The 24,341-nt window shown below is 45.3% G+C and overlaps 1 protein-coding gene across 6 annotated transcripts in view; it reads left to right on the plus strand.

Annotated features, from left to right (window-relative positions):
- The window catches only part of BRAT1 (BRCA1 associated ATM activator 1), a 55,136-nt gene that overhangs the window by 22,059 nt on the left and 8,736 nt on the right, over positions 1-24,341 (plus strand). For 5 of the 6 annotated variants that reach the window (XM_085892104.1, XM_085892105.1, XM_085892103.1 and 2 more), the window contains exons 7-8: positions 2,949-3,126; positions 7,690-7,855. In XM_085892104.1, the coding sequence (XP_085748230.1) occupies positions 2,949-3,126; positions 7,690-7,855 (344 nt within the window). The remainder of the gene's footprint in view (positions 1-2,948; positions 3,127-7,689; positions 7,856-24,341) is intronic. The other variant, XM_085892101.1, reaches the window with a different exon arrangement.

The following is a 24,341-nucleotide window of genomic DNA, read 5'->3' on the forward strand; positions in this document are numbered from 1 at the left end:
ATCCAATCGAAAATCTGTGGCACGATTTTAAGATTGCTGTACATCAGCGCTCCCCACGCAACTCGACTGAGCTTGAACAGTTTTGTTTAGAAGAATGGGCAAATATTGCCCCATCAAGGTGTAAACAGTTGGTAGAGACCTAGCCCAACAGACTCACAGCTGTAATTGCTGTTAAAGGTGCTTCCACCAAGTATTAACTCAGGTGGGGTGGACACTTATCCAACCAAGATATTCTAGTTTTGTATTTTTAATTAATTTTCTGAAATTTGTAGAATTTGTTTTTCACTTGGAAGTTGTGGGTTACAATGTGTAAATAAAGGTGGAAAAAGTCTGGTTTAAAGAGCAGGTTGCGGATCACTAAACATGTTCTGAAAATATATCAATACGATGAAATGTGCATTAAATAGTTTGATGCAAACTATTGTGGTTGCCTAACTATTGGGAAAATTAATGAAATTTAACTCCAAAGTTGTTATTTCTCGAGGCTGTTGAAAAAAAAAGCCGCATGCCATGTATGGATGTTGACGTCACATTCTCCAAAACAAAGCGAACGCTCACTTGCTCATTGAGGAAGTGTCCAGTTCAGCGGGCTGTTCTTTCGCTTTTTTTGAGCTTGCAACTGTCTATATTATCCTTTTTTATTTTGAATTATTGTAGAACAAAGTTATTTGGATATATGTACATCATGCCTCGTACGTATTTTGCGAAAATGGCTGGAAAACGGATAACCGTTCCCACCGATTCCTGAAGGAATCAAACATTCGCCGGCAGTGGATAAGATTTGTACAAACAAAATGGGCGAATTTTCCCCCAAAGAAAACGGCTAAAGAGGACCCTTTGGATAGACTTGTCATTTGTGGTGACCTTTTCACAGCCAAGGATTACGAAGGCATAAACACATCTGATCACCACTCTGTGAATATGAGTTGTTGGTTGACAAGTTCTCCAGATACTGCTCTGTCACAGAATCAATTGTTGAGTTTAAGTGAGAAAAACCTTGAAATGTATTCTTAAAGAGTACATGGAAAAACACGTAAATAAACTTTCTGAAAAACACAAGCATGAAAAAAATTCTCAACAAATCAACTTATTGTTGATTAAATTACTTCTTTAACAGCATCAGCAAATTGGGCTATTTCATTTCAATTGTAAAAAATTGATCAATTTTCCACTTTTTCGAAATCTGGTAGAATATTTCCCAATGAGGCAAAATATGTTTTGGTATTTATATGCCCAACAGTCTCTTGAAAGTTGTGGTTTGTTCTAACTGTTCACTTTCGCTGGAGTCAAGCTCAGTTGTCAGAAAGACTTCAACGCCAAGGCGACGGTGTATAATATATTTGGGCCCATTATTGATTCATTCTATTTCTGACTCTTGAGTGACTAACTAGAGGGTTAAAAAATTATTATATCAAGTCACAGACGAATCAAACTTTACATTATTTTATGCATCGAACAAGAAAATGAAAATCTACAAACCAATCTGTCTGGTGGAGTCTGTCAGTGTGCACTGCCAGGCTGTCAGCCCTGCCACTTGTACACAAATTAGGCCGTTTTCTGGCACTTTCAAGTGGCTCAAATTTATATGGCTCAGGGCTAGAAACTCCATAGTATAAATTCCCATCATCCTCCGACTCGTCCTCGGCAATATCGGAATGAAAACACTCAATTTCATCGCCGCTGAAATCACTCTCTGATTCGCATCTCGCCATTGTTCACACGCTGTTTCCGAATGTTCACGAAGTTTTTGGAGAACGTGACGTCATAGCATCTTCGGTAAATTCCGGTCTGTTTTTCGATCACTGACAAAAGTTTTGACTTAAAAGTTAATTTTAGCATATTTTGAGTTTCAAATGTAAGAAAATAATTGCCCAACGATTATTAATGTGATTACAACCTTCAAATCACACGAAGTCATCAGCGACCCAAAACCTGCTCTTTAATACAATTTAATTCCAAGCTGTAAGGCAACAAAAGGTGAAAATTTTGAAAGGGGGTGTAGACTTTCTGTAGACACTGTAGACTTCAACACTGTGTAGGGCATAATGTTCTATGAACTCTCCAGTTATGTACATTTTCACTTCCATCTTTGTGGGATTCTTGCAAGTCAAGTACATCCGTACATGCAATCATCACCATATGGTGTACGACCAATCATCTACATTTCAACAGGCTTGATGTTTTCATTCATTAGAAATTTAATGATCATTTGCTGCTCCACGTTCTTTGTTCCCAGACTTGTCCAAATCTTAATTTTCAGCACTTGCATTAAAGCAGGAAACACTAGACGATGGGTGTTGGTTCCCAATATTAGAAACCTAAAGTACCTTCAAAATGAATCTCCATGCAATTACTCTGCCTTTTATAAATAACTAAAAATAGAGATGAAAAATACAACCACCTTCATAATTCATAATCTTACTATAATGGAGCAAACATGGATGTCAGCAAAACTCCAAAATTGCCATGTGGTGGAAATGCCACCACCTTTATCGATACCCGATATTATAAATAATTTTCCTTTATCTTATGATATGGAATCCAAGTATATGGTGTGATCAATAAAATTTCTTTCAAAAATGCCAAAAATTAAAAAGTGCATTTCCAAGACTGTGCCGCAGCACATTTCCCACCACAGGTGGGCCAAGAAGGGTACTCCCACCACCCAGGAGGGTGGGAGTGCTCGCTATTATTAACAATTAAGAAGTCTTGTTATCAGAAGTTCAACGTATAACAAGTTACTGCATTGTTTATTTCCAAGGTTTCAAAGTGAGTCCCATGCATGCAACTTTACATCCTCACTTTTCTATGCCTGCTAACTCTCCTCTCTCATTTCTCCCTGCAGACATCTTGTTTATTCCTTAGTTTGTAATCCGCATGTGTGCCTGCATTTCTTTATTTGAAAGAACTATTTTGATAATATACCTCCTTCCTTTGATCCTCCATAGCCCATTGGCACTACGGGAAGAATGTGTGTTGGCCATTCTCCAGCCTGTACTTTCTGCAGCAGCACAGTGTGGAGGTGATGCTTCCTGTAAGCCCACGGCCCTCCTAAAACTGCCCACTACTGCATCCCGCAGCCTCATGCACACATCGCTGCATCTGATTCAGGGCATTTCCAAAAAGGTACAACTCGCATCGTAAACAATGAGGATGCTTGCATGATCACAACCTACATCTATAAAAAGCAATCTTCATACGTAGCAGTAAATTATGAGGGAGTTTCAATCGGTGAATAGACGACAGATGTTTTTGCAGAAAACACCAATTAGCAGAAAACATCATTTCTCCACATTGTCAGCCTCGAGTAAAACACATTTGTTGTAGCAGCCCACAAGCTAGCTTCTTTAAGCCAATAACATAGAAGTAGAAATCTGTTGGTTGCTCCTTTTTCCGATGATAGCACTGCTGCGATTCACGTCTTTGTCGCGTCAAAATATCTATTCTCATCGAGAATCTCGCAAATATCTGAATAGAAGCAAGTTCAAAAGGGATTAGGTCAGGGTCATGTGGCAGATATGCCAGAACATCCCATTCAGCTCCATACATATCCTTACATATGCAGTGTGTGGGTTTGTATTGGCTTGCTGGAATGGGAGTTCACTGCATTTTCTATGAATGTTAAGGTTCAATTTCCTCTCTTAACACATCACTGCGAAGCACTGGTAACAGACGGTCTGTCAATTTTTCCTGAAAGGCTGCAGTTATCAGTCCCTGCACATCCCAATAATGCCATAATTTCCTTATCAGCAGAAGGTTGTCACTTGAATTCTTAAGAAACTGGAGAACCAGGACGCCTTCCATTTTGCAATCTGACCAGTGTTTATCCTCAGGCTTCTATTGTCATATCAAAGTTTAAATCAGAGATGATCATACAAGAGGAAAATACATTGTCAAATTTTTACACAAAGCCTGACAAATGCTGGGCCCTTTTGCTTAATGGTCTCTTGTAAATATTTTTTTACCACCAAGCAGGCACACACTTTTCGAAAATTCAGTTTGTTGTGGATGATTGAATTAACTGTTCCAGTACTTGGTTGAAATGTGTTATTTTTGCTTCCGGTTCTTCATCAAAGGAAATGCATGGCTCCGTAGCCTACTCCAAATGATCTACCTCAAAAGATAAGGATATATCTGGAATTGCCTTGTTTTTTTGTTTTACTATTACTTGTACCAACAGGAGTTGTATTTTCAGTGTTTTGTGGAAACATTTATATATCTGTTTCTTTTTATTCTCATCCATATAAACAGCGCTCTGCCACGTGCTCTGCTCTTCCTCCTTTTTTAAAATTTTACTTTATTTGTTCCTTACCCTGTTCTATTTTCTTTTACTTACTTACTTGAATAAGGATATTGCATTGCTGTGTTGACTGACTGTCTGGACACAACTTTGAGGTTGTGGGTCCATTGATGTTGAGTAATCTACTGATGTGGACCTGCGATCGGGGTTGTGGATCCACCATTTGGAGAGGTTCTGGGCTGAAAGCATCAAAATCTCGATGAAAAACGGTGCCCAGCTGATGATCCGGGCAGTTGGGAAATCAGTTAATTGCTTGTAGGCTCAGGTAATAACTTCAAATAAAATAGCTTTTGTAAGTACTTACCAGTACATAGTGTGTGTGTGTGTGTGTGTGTGTGTGTGTGTGTGTGTGTGTGTGTGTGTGTGTGTGTGTGTGTGTGTGTGTGTGTGTGTGTGTGTGTGTGTGTGTGTGTGTGTGTGTGTGTGTGTGTGTGTGTGTGTGTGTGTGTGTGTGTGTGTGGCTTCCTTCTTGGGACCACAGTGCAGTGTGCGAGTCTTTATTAACCTCCGCCATCGAAGATCGGAGGTTACTGTTTTCACCCCTTTCTGTTTGTTTGTTATCTTGCCAAAACGAAGTTTTTGCAAGATATGTTAGTCAGCTTGTATGTTTTTTTTGGTTTTTTTTTGTTTGTCTGTAATCACGTATAAAAAATTCTGCAGAGCACAATTATCATTCGAAATTTTTGTAACTTCGCATATCAGAGGCCTATAGAGGTCCCTTTCAGCGCATAAAATTTTGAAGGTCAAGGTCAAAGGTCAAGGTCACTTTGTCACAAATCAGGGGAGTCGACGAAACACTTATTTTTTGAGTAATTTTGATCGGATAGTCTTCAAACTTCATGGGAATATAGTTCATGGTCTGGCGCTCAGCTGATTAATTTTTGGTGGCGATTGGCCTTGACCTTCATGGTTAGCGCCTGAGGTCAAACATATTTGACCCCAAGGTCAAATTTTCAAGTTTTCGGAACCATATCGTGAAGTACCTCAAATTGAACACCTCGATGAGTGCTTTCTAGATATGTCAAGCCTGAGACATTATGACGTCATTTGGTGACGTTATGAGGCAAACGCATATTTTTCATGGTTACTCTGTAGAACGATTCTCATCGGAATCTCTCGTAGGCAGATATTCCTCAAGGAGTCGCTCCTGGTGGATAGCAGCTCTGTTCACCTCAGTGTGACCTTAAAGAAGTCACACGTGGTCACCTTTTGGCAAGATACAGGTCGCCCTGCGGGTGACATTGGTTTATTTGTTTGTTTGTTTGTGAACAGTATTACGGAAAAACCCCTGGACGTATTTTGATGAAACTTGGTGGGGGGATTAGGTATGGTCCAAAGATCATGCCATTAGATTTTGGACTCGGTCCAAAATCCAATATGGCCGTTATGGTGGCCATTTTGAAAAAATATTTGAAATTTTAATTTTTTTTTTGCATTTCTACATGTTTTAAGTGATTTCCACACCCCCCCCCCCCCCCAAAAAAAAGTTAGAGAAAAAAAATTTTTGCAACTTTTTTTTCAACAAAATTTCGATTTTTTTTTTTTTTGCATTTCTACATGTTGTAAGTGATTTCCAACAAAAACATGCCAAAATTATAATTGCGGCTGATTTTGGAACTTCAGGTGGATATACCCACGTAAAATCAATTTGTCTCAAGGAATCTAGCTAGTTATGACTAATGAATTGAGTATGTAAAAGTTAAAAGTAAAAGGGAAAGTTGCAAACTATAACTCTATGAGCACTGTTGACGTCAAATTGAATGAATAGGATATCAGGTTCACTTGAGTGACCTAGCAGTATTGGCGGCGGAGGTTTTGCACTCTACCGTGTGCTCCCCCTCTAGTTTTGATTGTGCGAGTCTCTCCGAACAGCCTTACAAACACCGAACACCCTTAACATGTGTCATGTTATCCTTAACAAGTAGAGGAGGAAAAAATTAACCCTTGCACTTCTTCCTTTTACCAATCCATTCCGTAACGCCTCTCCTACCTTCAAACATCATCTGTTTTCTATCACACAATGTTTTGCCTTGTCTTCTTTTCTGTTCATCTCCACCAACACTTCTTACACTCTCCGTGCTCCAGGCTCGATAGCAAAGCCACGTCACACTTCCTCACATGTACAGTCCTTGCCAGCTCAGCACACTCAACCAACCATCGTTCATACTTGGTCAAGATACTCGACTCCACATCACTGTACTGGGTAAACAAAAATGTGATCAGACAAGAAAAAATAGGACCACTGGACCTGCAGCTTATCTAGGCCCTGGCCTAATGTTGTAACCCAAATTTGATAGCATTCTGACTGGGGGTCTGGAGAAGAAGAATTGAATTTTGAAGGAATTTACAGATTTTTTTGCCAAACCTTGCTGCCAAACCTTACAGCGGAACCTTGCTGCCAAATTTCAGCCGGACTGGCCCAGTGGTGTGGCCAGAGAAGTTGAAATAGGAGACAGACAGATGGACAGATGGTGCACGATGACCTTACCTTATTTGGAATTCCAATTCCAGATAAGCTAAAAAGATTTGGACCTGCTAACTCCATCCCTGCTTACCTCCACCATTGTTCTCCTGTATGGTTCCCAATCTAGCTCTAACCATCCTTGTTAGAAGTTTGTGCTCAAACTTCACAGATCTGTCCATATAGGCTGCTACAGCTAAGCCAGATATTGTATGTCTCATGGAAACATTTATTTCACAGAATATTCCTGAATCTCCTTTGTTATTGTCTCTTCCATGCTGACAGGCCAGATTTTCGCACTGGTGGTGGTGTCGCTGAACATGTTTGTTCCTCCCTTCCCCACAACTCCTGCCCCTCACAGGTCACCCCCAACTCTATGGACAACATTTGCCTTTATGTACGGCTTCGTAACAATAAATTATTTCTCTGTGTGGTCATTGCCCATCCTCCTTCCCAAAACTCAGATGACTTCATATATGATGCCCTACAAACAAACACTGACACTGCTCTCCTCTCACCCCAGTTTTAGCTTCCTAATTGGTGGAGACTTTAATTGCCACCTTGAAATATATATTTATTTTTCCGATTTGGCTGTCATTGATAAACATTAAGGCAGCTCATACAGCTTTCACCAAATCGGTATTTTTTGATAAAGTACTTCTTTTTTTTTTTACACCCTCAGAGTACAAACGCTTGCATTTTTGATCACATGATGTGTTTGGCTTCACACCGGAAATATGTAAGGGGGGAAAATAATTTAAATATATAGATGTCACTGACATTTTCCCACATTCTCTATGCAATTATTGCTGACAATGTCTTATAGGTTACAGAAATATCATCAGTCTTTTCTTATTGAACCCCCTTCTTAGCAACAAAACATTTGCGATTCTCTCCCTTACCCAACTTTCTTTTTTTCCTTCAAAAGCAGGGTATTTCTTGTGCTTCTGCTCCTCTGCGCACAATCATCACAGCCGTTTCCCAACTCCTCAACCATGCTATCACAGCAGATGCAGGTTGCTCCATGAGCACGGTGCGAATGCAATGTACAGCTACGGATTGCCTCAGCGCCCTTGCCACACCACATGTTACAGGCAGGTAATAAGGTTTTGCTTTTGTACATGTAATATTTCCCTATACTGAAGTATAGTACTGCATATGATTATGAAAAAAGCTATAATGAAGGAAATGGACATGTGAGTCATTCCATCTGAAATCACCAAATTTAAGAAAATGTTCCCAGTTGACCCCCTCAGATTTACTTTAAACTTTCATAAAATAGTTCCCAGGTATCAAAATGAAGCTGCGTAAAATTTTAGGTCCATAGATGCGGTCAACTCCGAGATATTGAGGGCTGAAAATGTGGTTGTGGCCCTATTTTTATGGTCGTTGCGAGCATCACAAAATGAACGGCTACTTTTAAACTCCCACAACTTTTTAAATATTAATGCTCGAGCCTTGAAATTTTCAGAGATTATTCTTCTATAATTGCTCTGTAAGAAACAAACATAAAACCGAGTTTACCTCTTAATTTTTTATGACCTGATCAGTTGAAATCCAGAAAAAAAAAAATGTTGGTTTTGTATGAAGACCAAATTTGAGACCCCATATATTTTTATTGACCCATTCCAGAAGCTTGAAATTTTTTCAGGTAATAACTAAATGGTAGTAGTATTCAAATAAATGTTTACTTTTCTTAATCAGTCATATATGAGTCATGATCCCTCAAAAATTGAAAATTTTCATTTTTCCCCGAAATTCAGGTGAGGATTGCAAATATATGACAAGGTATACCACTTCAAATTGCTCACCATTGGAAAGAGCATATTCAAGTTTACAAAAGTGTCAAATATCAAAGTGGTATAATGTTTCTATCAATATTTTTAAAATATTTGAATAAATGATGTTCTGCCAGTGCTGTGCGCGTTGTGTGTGCTATTTAATGAACAGTCCTTTTACATGTAGTACATTTGTGTAATACATGTATATACAATGTACATACATATCATCTGCGATTAGGATACCATGAACACAATACTTTGAAATTTGAATTTGTAATTCTTTGTTTCTCATTTGTAAATAGCAAGAGCTCAACTAATCTGGCTGGGGCTAAAAATAGAACTCAGGAATAGTGGCTGATCTGCTTGAAATGAGAGCGAGAGAAGAACCTTCAGAGTTTAGGCTTTATTCCATTTGATTGGAGCCGCTTCTGTGGGCACACCGGGGAATACAGGTTCAGCTAGGAGTACATAAGCAGTAACGTATACATGTGCGATTAATCATTGCAGACTAAATCCGCGTAAGCACGGAGTTCGATATAATCTCCATTCTCACCAGTCAATGAGCACCTTCAGTTAACGAGCATCAAGTGAACAGCCGATGTAAATGGCAATGCCCCGGGGACAACCACTCGTGCCGCGGAGACCTCCCCTTATACGCGAGACGCACAACATGTGATCCCGCGTCATGTCCCTCAATTCACCTCAATTCACCACATTCTCCCCACCTTTAAAATGTAACTAGGGGCCCATCTTACACACCATGATTGCTTTAGCACTATAGGAGTATACATTTCAAGCAACGCGGACTAATAGGTCTACAGAAGCATACATGCCAAGCAGTGATTATTTTGAGTTGTAGGAGCATGGAAATGAGCATCGATATATGATATAATGAGCATATGGGAGCATGAGCAGCGAGAATGCCGATAATCCCCTTTACAGATTGAGTCGTCGAGGGGGCCTTATTCGTCGACCTCTCCGGGAGTAAATGGCAGTTTCACTTGAGGGAGACTCCCGATCCTCTTGGTGAGCCTCGCCTTGTGCCGGGGATGACTCCTCGATCGCTCTCGGGTGGAACGCGGCAGCCCCGTCGCCCGGCGGAGTTCCTGGGGGAAATGTCAGAAGGAGGAGTGCCAGAAGGTGGTGTACCTGCGGGAGGAGTACCTGAGGGAGCCAGATGGCGAACCGACACAGTGGTCTCCCTGCCATCCGGGAGCCTGACATGAGCATACTCTGGATTAGTGTCAATGAGTTCGACCCCCTCCACCAGGGGTTCATACTTGCTTTGTCGGACCGGGCGTTTCATGAACACTGTACCGGGATGGGTCAGCCAGTTGGGCACCGTTTGACCGTCAACATAACGTCGCTGGTGAGTAAACATTCGTTCGTGAGGAGTTGCATTGGTGGACGTGCAGAGCAAAGAGCGTATGGAATTCAGAGCGTCGGGAAGAGTAACCTCCCACCGCTCGGGGCCCAGTCCTCTCGATTTCAGCGCCAGAGTTACGGCTTTCCAAATAACTCCATTATACCTTTCCACCTGCCCGTTTCCCTGTGGGTTGTAACCCGTCGTTCGACTAGTTGCTATGCCGAGCTCTAGTAGGAATTGTTTTAGCCCGGCCGACATGAAACACGGCCCTCTGTCTGAATGTATGTACGAAGGTTTCCCAAACATAGCGAAGAGGTCAGAGAGACATCTCACGACAGTGCCCGAGGTCATATCCGAGCACGGAAATGCGAAAGGGAACCTTGAATATTCATCAACAACGGTGAATATGTATCTGTTGTCTGTTTCGGTCGGCAGGGGCCCTTTGAAGTCGATGTTTAGTCTCTCGAAGGGGGAAGTGGCCTTGATCAGTCTGCCAGATGCCGCGCCAAAGAATCTGGGTTTTAGTTCAGCACAAACAGGGCATGAAGCATTCATTTGTTTAATATCTTCAACAGAATAGGGAAGATTTTGTCTGCGCACGAAATGTGCCATTCCTGGTTACCCCTGGGTGGCAGAGAGACACGTGTAGGTCTTGCAAAGCCTGACTGATTGTTGCCGAACTGTAGACCCGAGAGAAGGTATCTGCAGCAGGGTTTTCCCTCCCGGGCCGGTAAACAATGTCGTAACTGTAGCAAGCTAGGTCTATCCGCCATCTCATAATTTTTTCATTCTTAATTTTCCCGTTATTTTTCCCATCAAACATGAAAGCCACGGATCGTTGGTCCGTAACGAGCGTGAAGTGGTTTCCCAGTAAATAATGTCTCCATTTCCGCAGCGCTTCGACGATGGCGTACGCTTCCTTCTCTATCGCTGAGTGTCTCTGCTCGCTTCTGGAGAGAGTTCTCGAGAAGAACGCGACCGGCCGCCCAGACTGATTAAGTGTAGCAGCTATGGCGTGATTTGAAGCGTCGGTTTCCACCACGAAGGGCACCGAGATATCGATCGATAAAACCACGGACTTACTGATATCATCCTTGAGGTTGTGGAAAGCTCTTACAACAGCGGCATCTGGTGGAAAGTTTTTGCAATGCACTAGGGGATGTATTTTCTCGGAGTATTGCGAAATCCATCTCGCATAGTAAGCTAACATCCCGATCACCCGGCGCATTGTCTGCAAGTCCTGAGGTGGTGGAAGCTCACGGAGCGGGCGCAATCGTTCAGGATCAGGCTTAATTGTGCCGTCTGCTATCGTGTAGCCGAGAAGGTCAATTGACCTTGCCGAGAATACGCATTTCTCGTAGTTGAGAGTCAGATTATATTTTCTAGCAATGCTCAAGAATCTGTCTAGATTCCTATCATGTTCCCCCTGATCCCTACCGCACACTGTGACATTATCCACGTAAACAAAAGTGTCTGAGGTTTTCATCTGAGATGATGTCATCCATAACCCGTTGGAAGCAAGCTACCCCATTCGTGACACCGAAAGGTATTCTCCTGAATTGGTAGAGGCGCCTCCCTGCCTGGAATGCGGTGTAAGGTTTGTCTTCCTCTCGGATGGGAATTTGATGATAGGCGCTTCGCAAGTCGATGGTACTGAATACCTTATAATTGGCCACGCGTTCGACCATCTCGTCTATGCGCGGCAGGGGGTAGGCATCGAGTTGGGTAAAGCGATTGACCGTTTGGGAATAATCGACAACCATTCGTTTCTTATGGTTCTGACTGCTGGTTACTAACACCTGTGCACGCCATGGCGAATCGCTCGGTTCTATAATTCCTTCTTCCAGTAATCGCTTGGTTTCTGAAGTGATGAAATTCATGTCAGCAGTGGTATATCGCCGCGATTTAATCGCTATCGGTTTGCAGACCGGCGACAAGATAGCGAACAGCTGGGGGGACGTCACCTCCGCGGTGGTCAACGCATTTAAAATTAGACGAGGCTTGCTTCCTCCAAAGGGTATTTCGACGCTCGTGTGCTGCTTGAGGACATTATGACCCAGAATTACGTCTGCGCACAAATCACGAAGCACCAGTACCCTTACATCCCGATGCGCGTACCCTTTTACGTCCAATTCAACATTGCAGTACCCTCGTACGCGGGATTGTAGTGAGGTGGCGGCCATGCATACCGTATTGTCAGTCGGGTGGATTATCCATTTCCTGCCCTTCACTAGCGAGCTGTTGACGAAACTTTCAGAGCTACCGGTATCAATCAGTGCCTCAGCCATATGCCCGTTAATTCGTACGTTGATGATAGCCTTGGATAGATTCCTCGGGAGGCTGCAGTTAATTTATTTTGCGAGTAGAGAGCCGCAGAAGTGGGTTTATTTCTCCTTAGAGTAGATTTACATACCCTGGCATAATGCCCTTTCTTGTCGCAATTCATGCATGTGGCATCTCTGGCGGGACATTTTTTTGACGAGGGTGCCTTTTGTACCCACAAAAGAAGCATTTACCAACCGGAGCAGTTGCTGAGGAGTTTGACGTGGCCTGGGTATCCGGCTCCTCGGGTGTTTCTCCATCCCCTATGTCTGGCTGTGTCTGTGCCAGTGGGGTTCCTTGGGTTCCCATCGTAGCAGCGTTCATTAGCAGCATCGGTGTCCCAAATGACTCAGATTGCTGCTGAGCCGTATCCATCGCTCGTGCCTGATCGACTACCTTGTCAAGAGTGGGTTGCGCTTTCTCTAGTAAGCGTTGCCGTATGTGGGCTGATCTGAGTCCTTGGATGAATGCCTCCCGTGTGGCTTCCTTTCGGTGTTCCTCGGCGCTTACGGCCCGGAAGCTGCCGTCTTTTCCCAGCTGATTCAGAGCTTGCAGGAACTGATCGATTGTCTCCCCCGGCTGCTTGCTTGCGTGTGTTGAGAAGATGTCGTATGTATACCTCGTTCTTGGGCTTCACGTAGAGCGCTTGCAGCACGTCGATCGCTGCTTCGTAAGTGTCGCACTCCGAGAAGAGCCTGTACACGCTGGGCGAGACATGATTCACGAGAGCGGCAAATTTGTCGGCTCCTTCCTCGATGATGGTCAGATAGTGTGAGAAGGAACAGAACCAATGCGACCATTTCATTTCTGCGTCAGTCGCGTTTGGGTCTGCGTCGAACCTCTCTGGTTTGTAGATCTTGTCCATCGTTGGTTGAGAGAGCCGAGAAAACCAAATGGAATAAATTGGAATGAGAGCGAGAGAAGAACCTTCAGAGTTTAGGCTTTATTCCATTTGATTGGAGCCGCTTCTGTGGGCACACCGGGGAATACAGGTTCAGCTAGGAGTACATAAGCAGTAACGTATACATGTGCGATTAATCATTGCAGACTAAATCCGCGTAAGCACGGAGTTCGATATAATCTCCATTCTCACCAGTCAATGAGCACCTTCAGTTAACTAGCATCAAGTGAACAGCCGATGTAAATGGCAATGCCCCGGGGACAACCACTCGTGCCGCGGAGACCTCCTTATACGCGAGACGCACAACATGTGATCCCGCGTCATGTCCCTCAATTCACCTCAATTCACCACATTCTCCCCACCTTTAAAATGTAACTAGGGGCCCATCTTACACACCATGATTGCTTTAGCACTATAGGAGTATACATTTCAAGCAACGCGGACTAATAGGTCTACAGAAGCATACATGCCAAGCAGTGATTATTTTGAGTTGTAGGAGCATGGAAATGAGCATCGATATATGATATAATGAGCATATGGGGAGCATGAGCAGCGAGAATGCCGATAATCCCCTTTACAGATTGAGTCGTCGAGGGGGCCTTATTCGTCGACCTCTCCGGGAGTAAATGGCAGTTTCACTTGAGGGAGACTCCCGATCCTCTTGGTGAGCCTCGCCTTGTGCCGGGGATGACTCCTCGATCGCTCTCGGGTGGAACGCGGCAGCCCCGTCGCCCGGCGGAGTTCCTGGGGGGGAAATGTCAGAAGGAGGAGTGCCAGAAGGTGGTGTACCTGCGGGAGGAGTACCTGAGGGAGCCAGATGGCGAACCGACACAGTGGTCTCCCTGCCATCCGGGAGCCTGACATGAGCATACTCTGGATTAGTGTCAATGAGTTCGACCCCTCCACCAGGGGTTCATACTTGCTTTGTCGGACCGGGCGTTTCATGAACACTGTACCGGGATGGGTCAGCCAGTTGGGCACCGTTTGACCGTCAACATAACGTCGCTGGTGAGTAAACATTCGTTCGTGAGGAGTTGCATTGGTGGACGTGCAGAGCAAAGAGCGTATGGAATTCAGAGCGTCGGGAAGAGTAACCTCCCACCGCTCGGGGCCCAGCCCTCTTGATTTCAACGCCAGAGTTACAGCTTTCCAAATAACTCCATTATACCGTTCCACCTGCCCGTTTCCTGTGGGTTGTAACCCGTCGTTCGACTAGTTGCTATGCCGAGCTCTAGTAGGAAGTTTTAGCCCGGCCGACATGAAACACGGCCCTCTGTCTGAATGTATGTACGAAGGTTTCCCAAACATAGCGAAGAGGTCAGAGAGACATCTCACGACAGTGCCCGAGGTCATATCCGAGCACGGAAATGCGAAAGGGAACCTTGAATATTCATCAACAACGGTGAATATGTATCTGTTGTCTGTCTCGGTCGGCAGGGGCCCTTTGAAGTCGATGTTTAGTCTCTCGAAGGGGGAAGTGGCCTTGATCAGTCTGCCAGATGCCGCGCCAAAGAATCTGGGTTTTAGTTCAGCACAAACAGGGCATGAAGCATTCATTTGTTTAATATCTTCAACAGAATAGGGAAGATTTTGTCTGCGCACGAAATGTGCCATTCCTGGTTACCCCTGGGTGGCAGAGAGACACGTGTAGGTCTTGCAAAGCCTGACTGATTGTTGCCGAACTGTAGACCCGAGAGAAGGTATCTGCAGCAGGGTTTTCCCTCCGGGCCGGTAAACAATGTCGTAACTGTAGCAAGCTAGGTCTATCCGCCATCTCATAATTTTTTCATTCTTAATTTTCCCGTTATTTTTCCCATCAAACATGAAAGCCACGGATCGTTGGTCCGTAACGAGCGTGAAGTGGTTTCCCAGTAAATAATGTCTCCATTTCCGCAGCGCTTCGACGATGGCGTACGCTTCCTTCTCTATCGCTGAGTGTCTCTGCTCGCTTCTGGAGAGAGTTCTCGAGAAGAACGCGACCGGCCGCCCAGACTGATTAAGTGTAGCAGCTATGGCGTGATTTGAAGCGTCGGTTTCCACCACGAAGGGCACCGAGATATCGATCGATAAAACCACGGACTTACTGATATCATCCTTGAGGTTGTGGAAAGCTCTTACAACAGCGGCATCTGGTGGAAAGTTTTGCAATGCACTAGGGGATGTATTTTCTCGGAGTATTGCGAAATCCATCTCGCATAGTAAGCGAACATCCCGATCACCCGGCGCATTGTCTGCAAGTCCTGAGGTGGTGGAAGCTCACGGAGCGGGCGCAATCGTTCAGGATCAGGCTTAATTGTGCCGTCTGCTATCGTGTAGCCGAGAAGGTCAATTGACCTTGCCGAGAATACGCATTTCTCGTAGTTGAGAGTCAGATTATATTTTCTAGCAATGCTCAAGAATCTGTCTAGATTCCTATCATGTTCCCCCTGATCCCTACCGCACACTGTGACATTATCCACGTAAACAAAAGTGTCTGAGGTTTTCATCTGAGATGATGTCATCCATAACCCGTTGGAAGCAAGCTACCCCATTCGTGACACCGAAAGGTATTCTCCTGAATTGGTAGAGGCGCCTCCCTGCCTGGAATGCGGTGTAAGGTTTGTCTTCCTCTCGGATGGGAATTTGATGATAGGCGCTTCGCAAGTCGATGGTACTGAATACCTTATAATTGGCCACGCGTTCGACCATCTCGTCTATGCGCGGCAGGGGGTAGGCGTCGAGTTGGGTAAAGCGATTGACCGTTTGGGAATAATCGACAACCATTCGTTTCTTATGGTTCTGACTGCTGGTTACTAACACCTGTGCACGCCATGGCGAATCGCTCGGTTCTATAATTCCTTCTTCCAGTAATCGCTTGGTTTCTGAAGTGATGAAATTCATGTCAGCAGTGGTATATCGCCGCGATTTAATCGCTATCGGTTTGCAGACCGGCGACAAGATAGCGAACAGCTGGGGGGACGTCACCTCCGCGGTGGTCAACGCATTTAAAATTAGACGAGGCTTGCTTCCTCCAAAGGGTATTTCGACGCTCGTGTGCTGCTTGAGGACATTATGACCCAGAATTACGTCTGCGCACAAATCACGAAGCACCAGTACCCTTACATCCCGATGCGCGTACCCTTTTACGTCCAATTCAACATTGCAGTACCCTCGTACGCGGGATTGTAGTGAGGTGGCGGCCATGCATACCGTATTGTCAGTCGGGTGGATTATCCATTTCCTGCCCTTCACTAGCGAGCTGTTGACGAAACTTTCAGAGCTACCGGTATCAATCAGTGCCTCAGCCATATGCCCGTTAATTCGTACGTTGATGATAGCCTTGGATAGATTCCTCGGGGAGGCTGCAGTTAATTTATTTTGCGAGTAGAGAGCCGCAGAAGTGGGTTTATTTCTCCTTAGAGTAGATTTACATACCCTGGCATAATGCCCTTTCTTGTCGCAATTCATGCATGTGGCATCTCTGGCGGGACATTTTTGACGAGGTGCCTTTGTACCCACAAAAGAAGCATTTACCAACCGGAGCAGTTGCTGAGGAGTTTGACGTGGCCTGGGTATCCGGCTCCTCGGGTGTTTCTCCATCCCCTATGTCTGGCTGTGTCTGTGCCAGTGGGGTTCCTTGGGTTCCCATCGTAGCAGCGTTCATTAGCAGCATCGGTGTCCCAAATGACTCAGATTGCTGCTGAGCCATATCCATCGCTCGTGCCTGATCGACTACCTTGTCAAGAGTGGGTTGCGCTTTCTCTAGTAAGCGTTGCCGTATGTGGGCTGATCTGAGTCCTTGGATGAATGCCTCCCGTGTGGCTTCCTTTCGGTGTTCCTCGGCGCTTACGGCCCCGGAAGCTGCCGTCTTTTCCCCAGCTGATTCAGAGCTTGCAGGAACTGATCGATTGTCTCCCCGGCTGCTTGCTTGCGTGTGTTGAGAAGATGTCGTATGTATACCTCGTTCTCTTGGGCTTCACGTAGAGCGCTTGCAGCACGTCGATCGCTGCTTCGTAAGTGTCGCACTCCGAGAAGAGCCTGTACACGCTGGGCGAGACATGATTCACGAGAGCGGCAAATTTGTCGGCTCCTTCCTCGATGATGGTCAGATAGTGTGAGAAGGAACAGAACCAATGCGACCATTTCATTTCTGCGTCAGTCGCGTTTGGGTCTGCGTCGAACCTCTCTGGTTTGTAGATCTTGTCCATCGTTGGTTGAGAGAGCCGAGAAAACCAAATGGAATAAATTGGAATGAGAGCGAGAGAAGAACCTTCAGAGTTTAGGCTTTATTCCATTTGATTGGAGCCGCTTCTGTGGGCACACCGGGGAATACAGGTTCAGCTAGGAGTACATAAGCAGTAACGTATACATGTGCGATTAATCATTGCAGACTAAATCCGCGTAAGCACGGAGTTCGATATAATCTCCATTCTCACCAGTCAATGAGCACCTTCAGTTAACTAGCATCAAGTGAACAGCCGATGTAAATGGCAATGCCCCGGGGACAACCACTCGTGCCGCGGAGACCTCCCCTTATACGCGAGACGCACAACATGTGATCCCGCGTCATGTCCCTCAATTCACCTCAATTCACCACATTCTCCCCACCTTTAAAATGTAACTAGGGGCCCATCTTACACACCATGATTGCTTTAGCACTATAGGAGTATACATTTCAAGCAACGCGGACTAATAGGTCTACAGAAGCATACATGCCAAGCAGTGATTATTTTGAGTTGTAGGAGCATGGAAATGAGCATCGATATATGATATAATGAGCATATGGGAGCATGAGCAGCGAGAATGCCGATAATCCCCTTTACAGATTGAGTCGTCGAGGGGGCCTTATTCGTCGACCTCTCCGGGAGTAAATGGCAGTTTCACTTGAGGGAGACTCCCGATCCTCTTGGTGAGCCTCGCCTTGTGCCGGGGATGACTCCTCGATCGCTCTCGGGTGGAACGCGGCAGCCCCGTCGCCCGGCGGAGTTCCTGGGGGGGAAATGTCAGAAGGAGGAGTGCCAGAAGGTGGTGTACCTGCGGGAGGAGTACCTGAGGGAGCCAGATGGCGAACCGACACAGTGGTCTCCCTGCCATCCGGGAGCCTGACATGAGCATACTCTGGATTAGTGTCAATGAGTTCGACCCCCTCCACCAGGGGTTCATACTTGCTTTGTCGGACCGGGCGTTTCATGAACACTGTACCGGGATGGGTCAGCCAGTTGGGCACCGTTTGACCGTCAACATAACGTCGCTGGTGAGTAAACATTCGTTCGTGAGGAGTTGCATTGGTGGACGTGCAGAGCAAAGAGCGTATGGAATTCAGAGCGTCGGGAAGAGTAACCTCCCACCGCTCGGGGCCCAGTCCTCTCGATTTCAGCGCCAGAGTTACGGCTTTCCAAATAACTCCATTATACCTTTCCACCTGCCCGTTTCCCTGTGGGTTGTAACCCGTCGTTCGACTAGTTGCTATGCCGAGCTCTAGTAGGAATTGTTTTAGCCCGGCCGACATGAAACACGGCCCTCTGTCTGAATGTATGTACGAAGGTTTCCCAAACATAGCGAAGAGGTCAGAGAGACATCTCACGACAGTGCCCGAGGTCATATCCGAGCACGGAAATGCGAAAGGGAACCTTGAATATTCATCAACAACGGTGAATATGTATCTGTTGTCTGTTTCGGTCGGCAGGGGCCCTTTGAAGTCGATGTTTAGTCTCTCGAAGGGGGAAGTGGCCTTGATCAGTCTGCCAGATGCCGCGCCAAAGAATCTGGGTTTTAGTTCAGCACAAACAGGGCATGAAGCATTCATTTGTTTAATATCTTCAACAGAATAGGGAAGATTTTGTCTGCGCACGAAATGTGCCATTCCTGGTTACCCCTGGGTGGCAGAGAGACACGTGTAGGTCTTGCAAAGCCTGACTGATTGTTGCCGAACTGTAGACCCGAGAGAAGGTATCTGCAGCAGGGTTTTCCCTCCCGGGCCGGTAAACAATGTCGTAACTGTAGCAAGCTAGGTCTATCCGCCATCTCATAATTTTTTCATTCTTAATTTTCCCGTTATTTTTCCCATCAAACATGAAAGCCACGGATCGTTGGTCCGTAACGAGCGTGAAGTGGTTTCCCAGTAAATAATGTCTCCATTTCCGCAGCGCTTCGACGATGGCGTACGCTTCCTTCTCTATCGCTGAGTGTCTCTGCTCGCTTCTGGAGAGAGTTCTCGAGAAGAACGCGACCGGCCGCCCAGACTGATTAAGTGTAGCAGCTATGGCGTGATTTGAAGCGTCGGTTTCCACCACGAAGGGCACCGAGATATCGATCGATAAAACCACGGACTTACTGATATCATCCTTGAGGTTGTGGAAAGCTCTTACAACAGCGGCATCTGGTGGAAAGTTTTTGCAATGCACTAGGGGATGTATTTTCTCGGAGTATTGCGAAATCCATCTCGCATAGTAAGCGAACATCCCGATCACCCGGCGCATTGTCTGCAAGTCCTGAGGTGGTGGAAGCTCACGGAGCGGGCGCAATCGTTCAGGATCAGGCTTAATTGTGCCGTCTGCTATCGTGTAGCCGAGAAGGTCAATTGACCTTGCCGAGAATACGCATTTCTCGTAGTTGAGAGTCAGATTATATTTTCTAGCAATGCTCAAGAATCTGTCTAGATTCCTATCATGTTCCCCCTGATCCCTACCGCACACTGTGACATTATCCACGTAAACAAAAGTGTCTGAGGTTTTCATCTGAGATGATGTCATCCATAACCCGTTGGAAGCAAGCTACCCCATTCGTGACACCGAAAGGTATTCTCCTGAATTGGTAGAGGCGCCTCCCTGCCTGGAATGCGGTGTAAGGTTTGTCTTCCTCTCGGATGGGAATTTGATGATAGGCGCTTCGCAAGTCGATGGTACTGAATACCTTATAATTGGCCACGCGTTCGACCATCTCGTCTATGCGCGGCAGGGGGTAGGCATCGAGTTGGGTAAAGCGATTGACCGTTTGGGAATAATCGACAACCATTCGTTTCTTATGGTTCTGACTGCTGGTTACTAACACCTGTGCACGCCATGGCGAATCGCTCGGTTCTATAATTCCTTCTTCCAGTAATCGCTTGGTTTCTGAAGTGATGAAATTCATGTCAGCAGTGGTATATCGCCGCGATTTAATCGCTATCGGTTTGCAGACCGGCGACAAGATAGCGAACAGCTGGGGGGACGTCACCTCCGCGGTGGTCAACGCATTTAAAATTAGACGAGGCTTGCTTCCTCCAAAGGGTATTTCGACGCTCGTGTGCTGCTTGAGGACATTATGACCCAGAATTACGTCTGCGCACAAATCACGAAGCACCAGTACCCTTACATCCCGATGCGCGTACCCTTTTACGTCCAATTCAACATTGCAGTACCCTCGTACGCGGGATTGTAGTGAGGTGGCGGCCATGCATACCGTATTGTCAGTCGGGTGGATTATCCATTTCCTGCCCTTCACTAGCGAGCTGTTGACGAAACTTTCAGAGCTACCGGTATCAATCAGTGCCTCAGCCATATGCCCGTTAATTCGTACGTTGATGATAGCCTTGGATAGATTCCTCGGGGAGGCTGCAGTTAATTTATTTTGCGAGTAGAGAGCCGCAGAAGTGGGTTTATTTCTCCTTAGAGTAGATTTACATACCCTGGCATAATGCCCTTTCTTGTCGCAATTCATGCATGTGGCATCTCTGGCGGGACATTTTTGACGAGGGTGCCTTTTGTACCCACAAAAGAAGCATTTACCAACCGGAGCAGTTGCTGAGGAGTTTGACGTGGCCTGGGTATCCGGCTCCTCGGGTGTTTCTCCATCCCCTATGTCTGGCTGTGTCTGTGCCAGTGGGGTTCCTTGGGTTCCCATCGTAGCAGCGTTCATTAGCAGCATCGGTGTCCCAAATGACTCAGATTGCTGCTGAGCCGTATCCATCGCTCGTGCCTGATCGACTACCTTGTCAAGAGTGGGTTGCGCTTTCTCTAGTAAGCGTTGCCGTATGTGGGCTGATCTGAGTCCTTGGATGAATGCCTCCCGTGTGGCTTCCTTTCGGTGTTCCTCGGCGCTTACGGCCCGGAAGCTGCCGTCTTTTCCCAGCTGATTCAGAGCTTGCAGGAACTGATCGATTGTCTCCCCGGCTGCTTGCTTGCGTGTGTTGAGAAGATGTCGTATGTATACCTCGTTCTTGGGCTTCACGTAGAGCGCTTGCAGCACGTCGATCGCTGCTTCGTAAGTGTCGCACTCCGAGAAGAGCCTGTACACGCTGGGCGAGACATGATTCACGAGAGCGGCAAATTTGTCGGCTCCTTCCTCGATGATGGTCAGATAGTGTGAGAAGGAACAGAACCAATGCGACCATTTCATTTCTGCGTCAGTCGCGTTTGGGTCTGTGTCGAACCTCTCTGGTTTGTAGATCTTGTCCATCGTTGGTTGAGAGAGCCGAGAAAACCAAATGGAATAAATTGGAATGAGAGCGAGAGAAGAACCTTCAGAGTTTAGGCTTTATTCCATTTGATTGGAGCCGCTTCTGTGGGCACACCGGGGAATACAGGTTCAGCTAGGAGTACATAAGCAGTAACGTATACATGTGCGATTAATCATTGCAGACTAAATCCGCGTAAGCACGGAGTTCGATATAATCTCCATTCTCACCAGTCAATGAGCACCTTCAGTTAACGAGCATCAAGTGAACAGCCGATGTAAATGGCAATGCCGGGGGACAACCACTCGTGGACAACCACTCGTGCCGCGGAGACCTCCCCTTATACGCGAGACGCACAACATGTGATCCCGCGTCATGTCCCTCAATTCACCTCAATTCACCACACTGCTGATGTCAGTAGTGTATCTAGTTACATTCAAGGGAGGACATTTGTTGGGTTCCTTTGGTCCAGGTGATGAAAATTATTGATGCTCCCCTTACGTCAACTGGGAGGCAGTACAAGCTCGCACCGGACTTGGAAAAGCAGATCAAAGACCGATTTAAATCATTTACGTGAAATGTTTTATTACATTGTTATTGCAGTATGTGATATATTTTTGTATTATCAATTTGAATCGTAGAACTAATCATTCATGATTACCATGGTGCCCACACCGTGCACACACTTCATTGTATTCATAGTGCCACAACCACATTTTCAACCCTCAATATCTCGGTGTTGACCGCATCTATGGACCTAAAATTTTACGCAGCTTCATTTTGATACCTGGGAACTATTTTATGAAAGTTTAAAGTAAATCTGAGGGGGTCAACTGGGAACATTTTCTTAAATTTGGTGATTTCAGATGGAATGACTCCCAAGTGTTTCAGGAAGGTGCCTGCACATGAGATCGCACAATCACTTTCTTTTTCAACAGCAATTCAAACTTGAGTGCCAAGCCTTGGATCACACCTGCTGAGCCAAAATGGAAAATATTTTGTCGTTTTGACACCTAACATGAATGCATCAAAAGGCTCGTTCATTAAGAGACATTCCAGGTAGATGACCAGGTGGTTATTTTAACATCATCAACAGAGGGATGCTGCCAAAGTCAGCTTTCCAGAAGGGTGAGGAACTGTGCTGCACAAAGTGGAGATGTCTGTAAAGTGATACAATTGATCTTCTAGTGATGAAATGAGGCCACTGAAAAAAAACCCCAAAAACAAGATTGATCCCAGAATTTGTGCTGTCTTGCAGAATGCCAGCTTCTAGAGGTAGGGCATGGTGGAGATTGTCATCCAAAGCAATTTATCTTCATCAAACAAGAAATCTGATAACCATTGCACAAGAGGACCCTAGATACTATTATCTGACACTTTGAGAGGCAAAGCAGGGTACCAGCCAAAATCAAATGCACATGAAACATCCGAGAAGATAGCCTTAAACTATTGTTTGAGATTGAGAGCTTCCATGGATTGTTCACAACAGTGTAGCAACATGTCCAGGATGAAATAGCCTAGGCACAGGAAGCCAAACTAAGATGATTGCAGATCAGAGAGTACAAGAAAAAGTGAGTCGTGAATTGTGCTGCAATGATCGATCCCATGACTTTGCTTATGATCGGCAGAAAGCTGACTGTCGTGTCATCGAGAGTCAGTTTTGGCACAATTCTGATGAAGTGGGGGAATACGTGGCAGCTTTACATTAGGCAAATCAGCCCTCAGAATTCATTACCGGGAAAATTAAGTTGAAAAAGCAGGTTAAAAAGTCTTGAATATTAAAGTGTTGAAACTATCAGGTGAAGTAGCAGCAAATGTTTCTCGAATTTGAAATCGAAGTAATGAACCCTTTTTTGTTAATCGCCCTTTTGTCGTTGTTATTGCTGTTACATTTCTTTTATTTTGGGGGGGGGCGGAAATTCTGAGAAAAGCCCATCGAGGTGACACCATTTATAATTCTTGCACGAGATGGTAACAAAACAACAATACCGTGTTGGCATATTTTCTGATAAGGGTGATGGTGGTCAGGATTTTGATTGTTATGGTAGTGGGGGTCTGTGTGTTGGGTGATAAGGGGGGTGTGTGGCAATGGTGGTAGTAAGGGAAGAGAGTATAATTGGCGGTAGAGTTGTTCTGAAACATTGGAGATTTTGCTATCAGAATGATTTGTATTTATAGCCTCATCATAATATAATGGGTGTAAGCCTGGAACTTCTAACACACTTTTCTCCGAACAAATTTGTTCATACTTCCGACATCTTCACATTATGTGTTCCATGTATTTACACAAGTGATAGCGGATTCAAAAAATCGAATATAGATAGAATTTTCAAAGAGTGAGTCGATGACGTCACAATCAGCAGCATTCGGCGGCAAACCGATGGCCGGTTCCCAGACGACGTGCTTTACTCAACTAAGTCCATGAGTTCAGGACGTTTGTTCTACTCAGCATTTATGACTTTTATCCTGCCATATTGTTAATCTGTTGATGGAGGTAATGTAGAAACGATGAATATGTCAAATCGTTCGAGTTACTCATCCGGCACTATGTGTCAAGGCCAACAATCTAAAGCGACCGGTCTCAAACGCTACCATGGGCACCCAGATACGCCACCAATATTAACTGAGCTGTTGAATGCGGTGCAAAACATCCAAAGAAACTACCGTAACCGAGTATTGTGATCCGTCCTGTCCCCCATACCCGTCGTAGACAGGTATCTGCTAGTTTAATCTAATGGATCCCTATTTGTTTGTGTTAACAGATAACACTATCTCCGAAGGCAAATTATTCTGTGCA

The sequence above is a fragment of the Eptatretus burgeri genome, chromosome 8 (assembly GCF_056783735.1).
Source record: "Eptatretus burgeri isolate ZD-2024b chromosome 8, Ebu_testis_v1, whole genome shotgun sequence".
Lineage (NCBI taxonomy): Eukaryota > Metazoa > Chordata > Myxini > Myxiniformes > Myxinidae > Eptatretus > Eptatretus burgeri.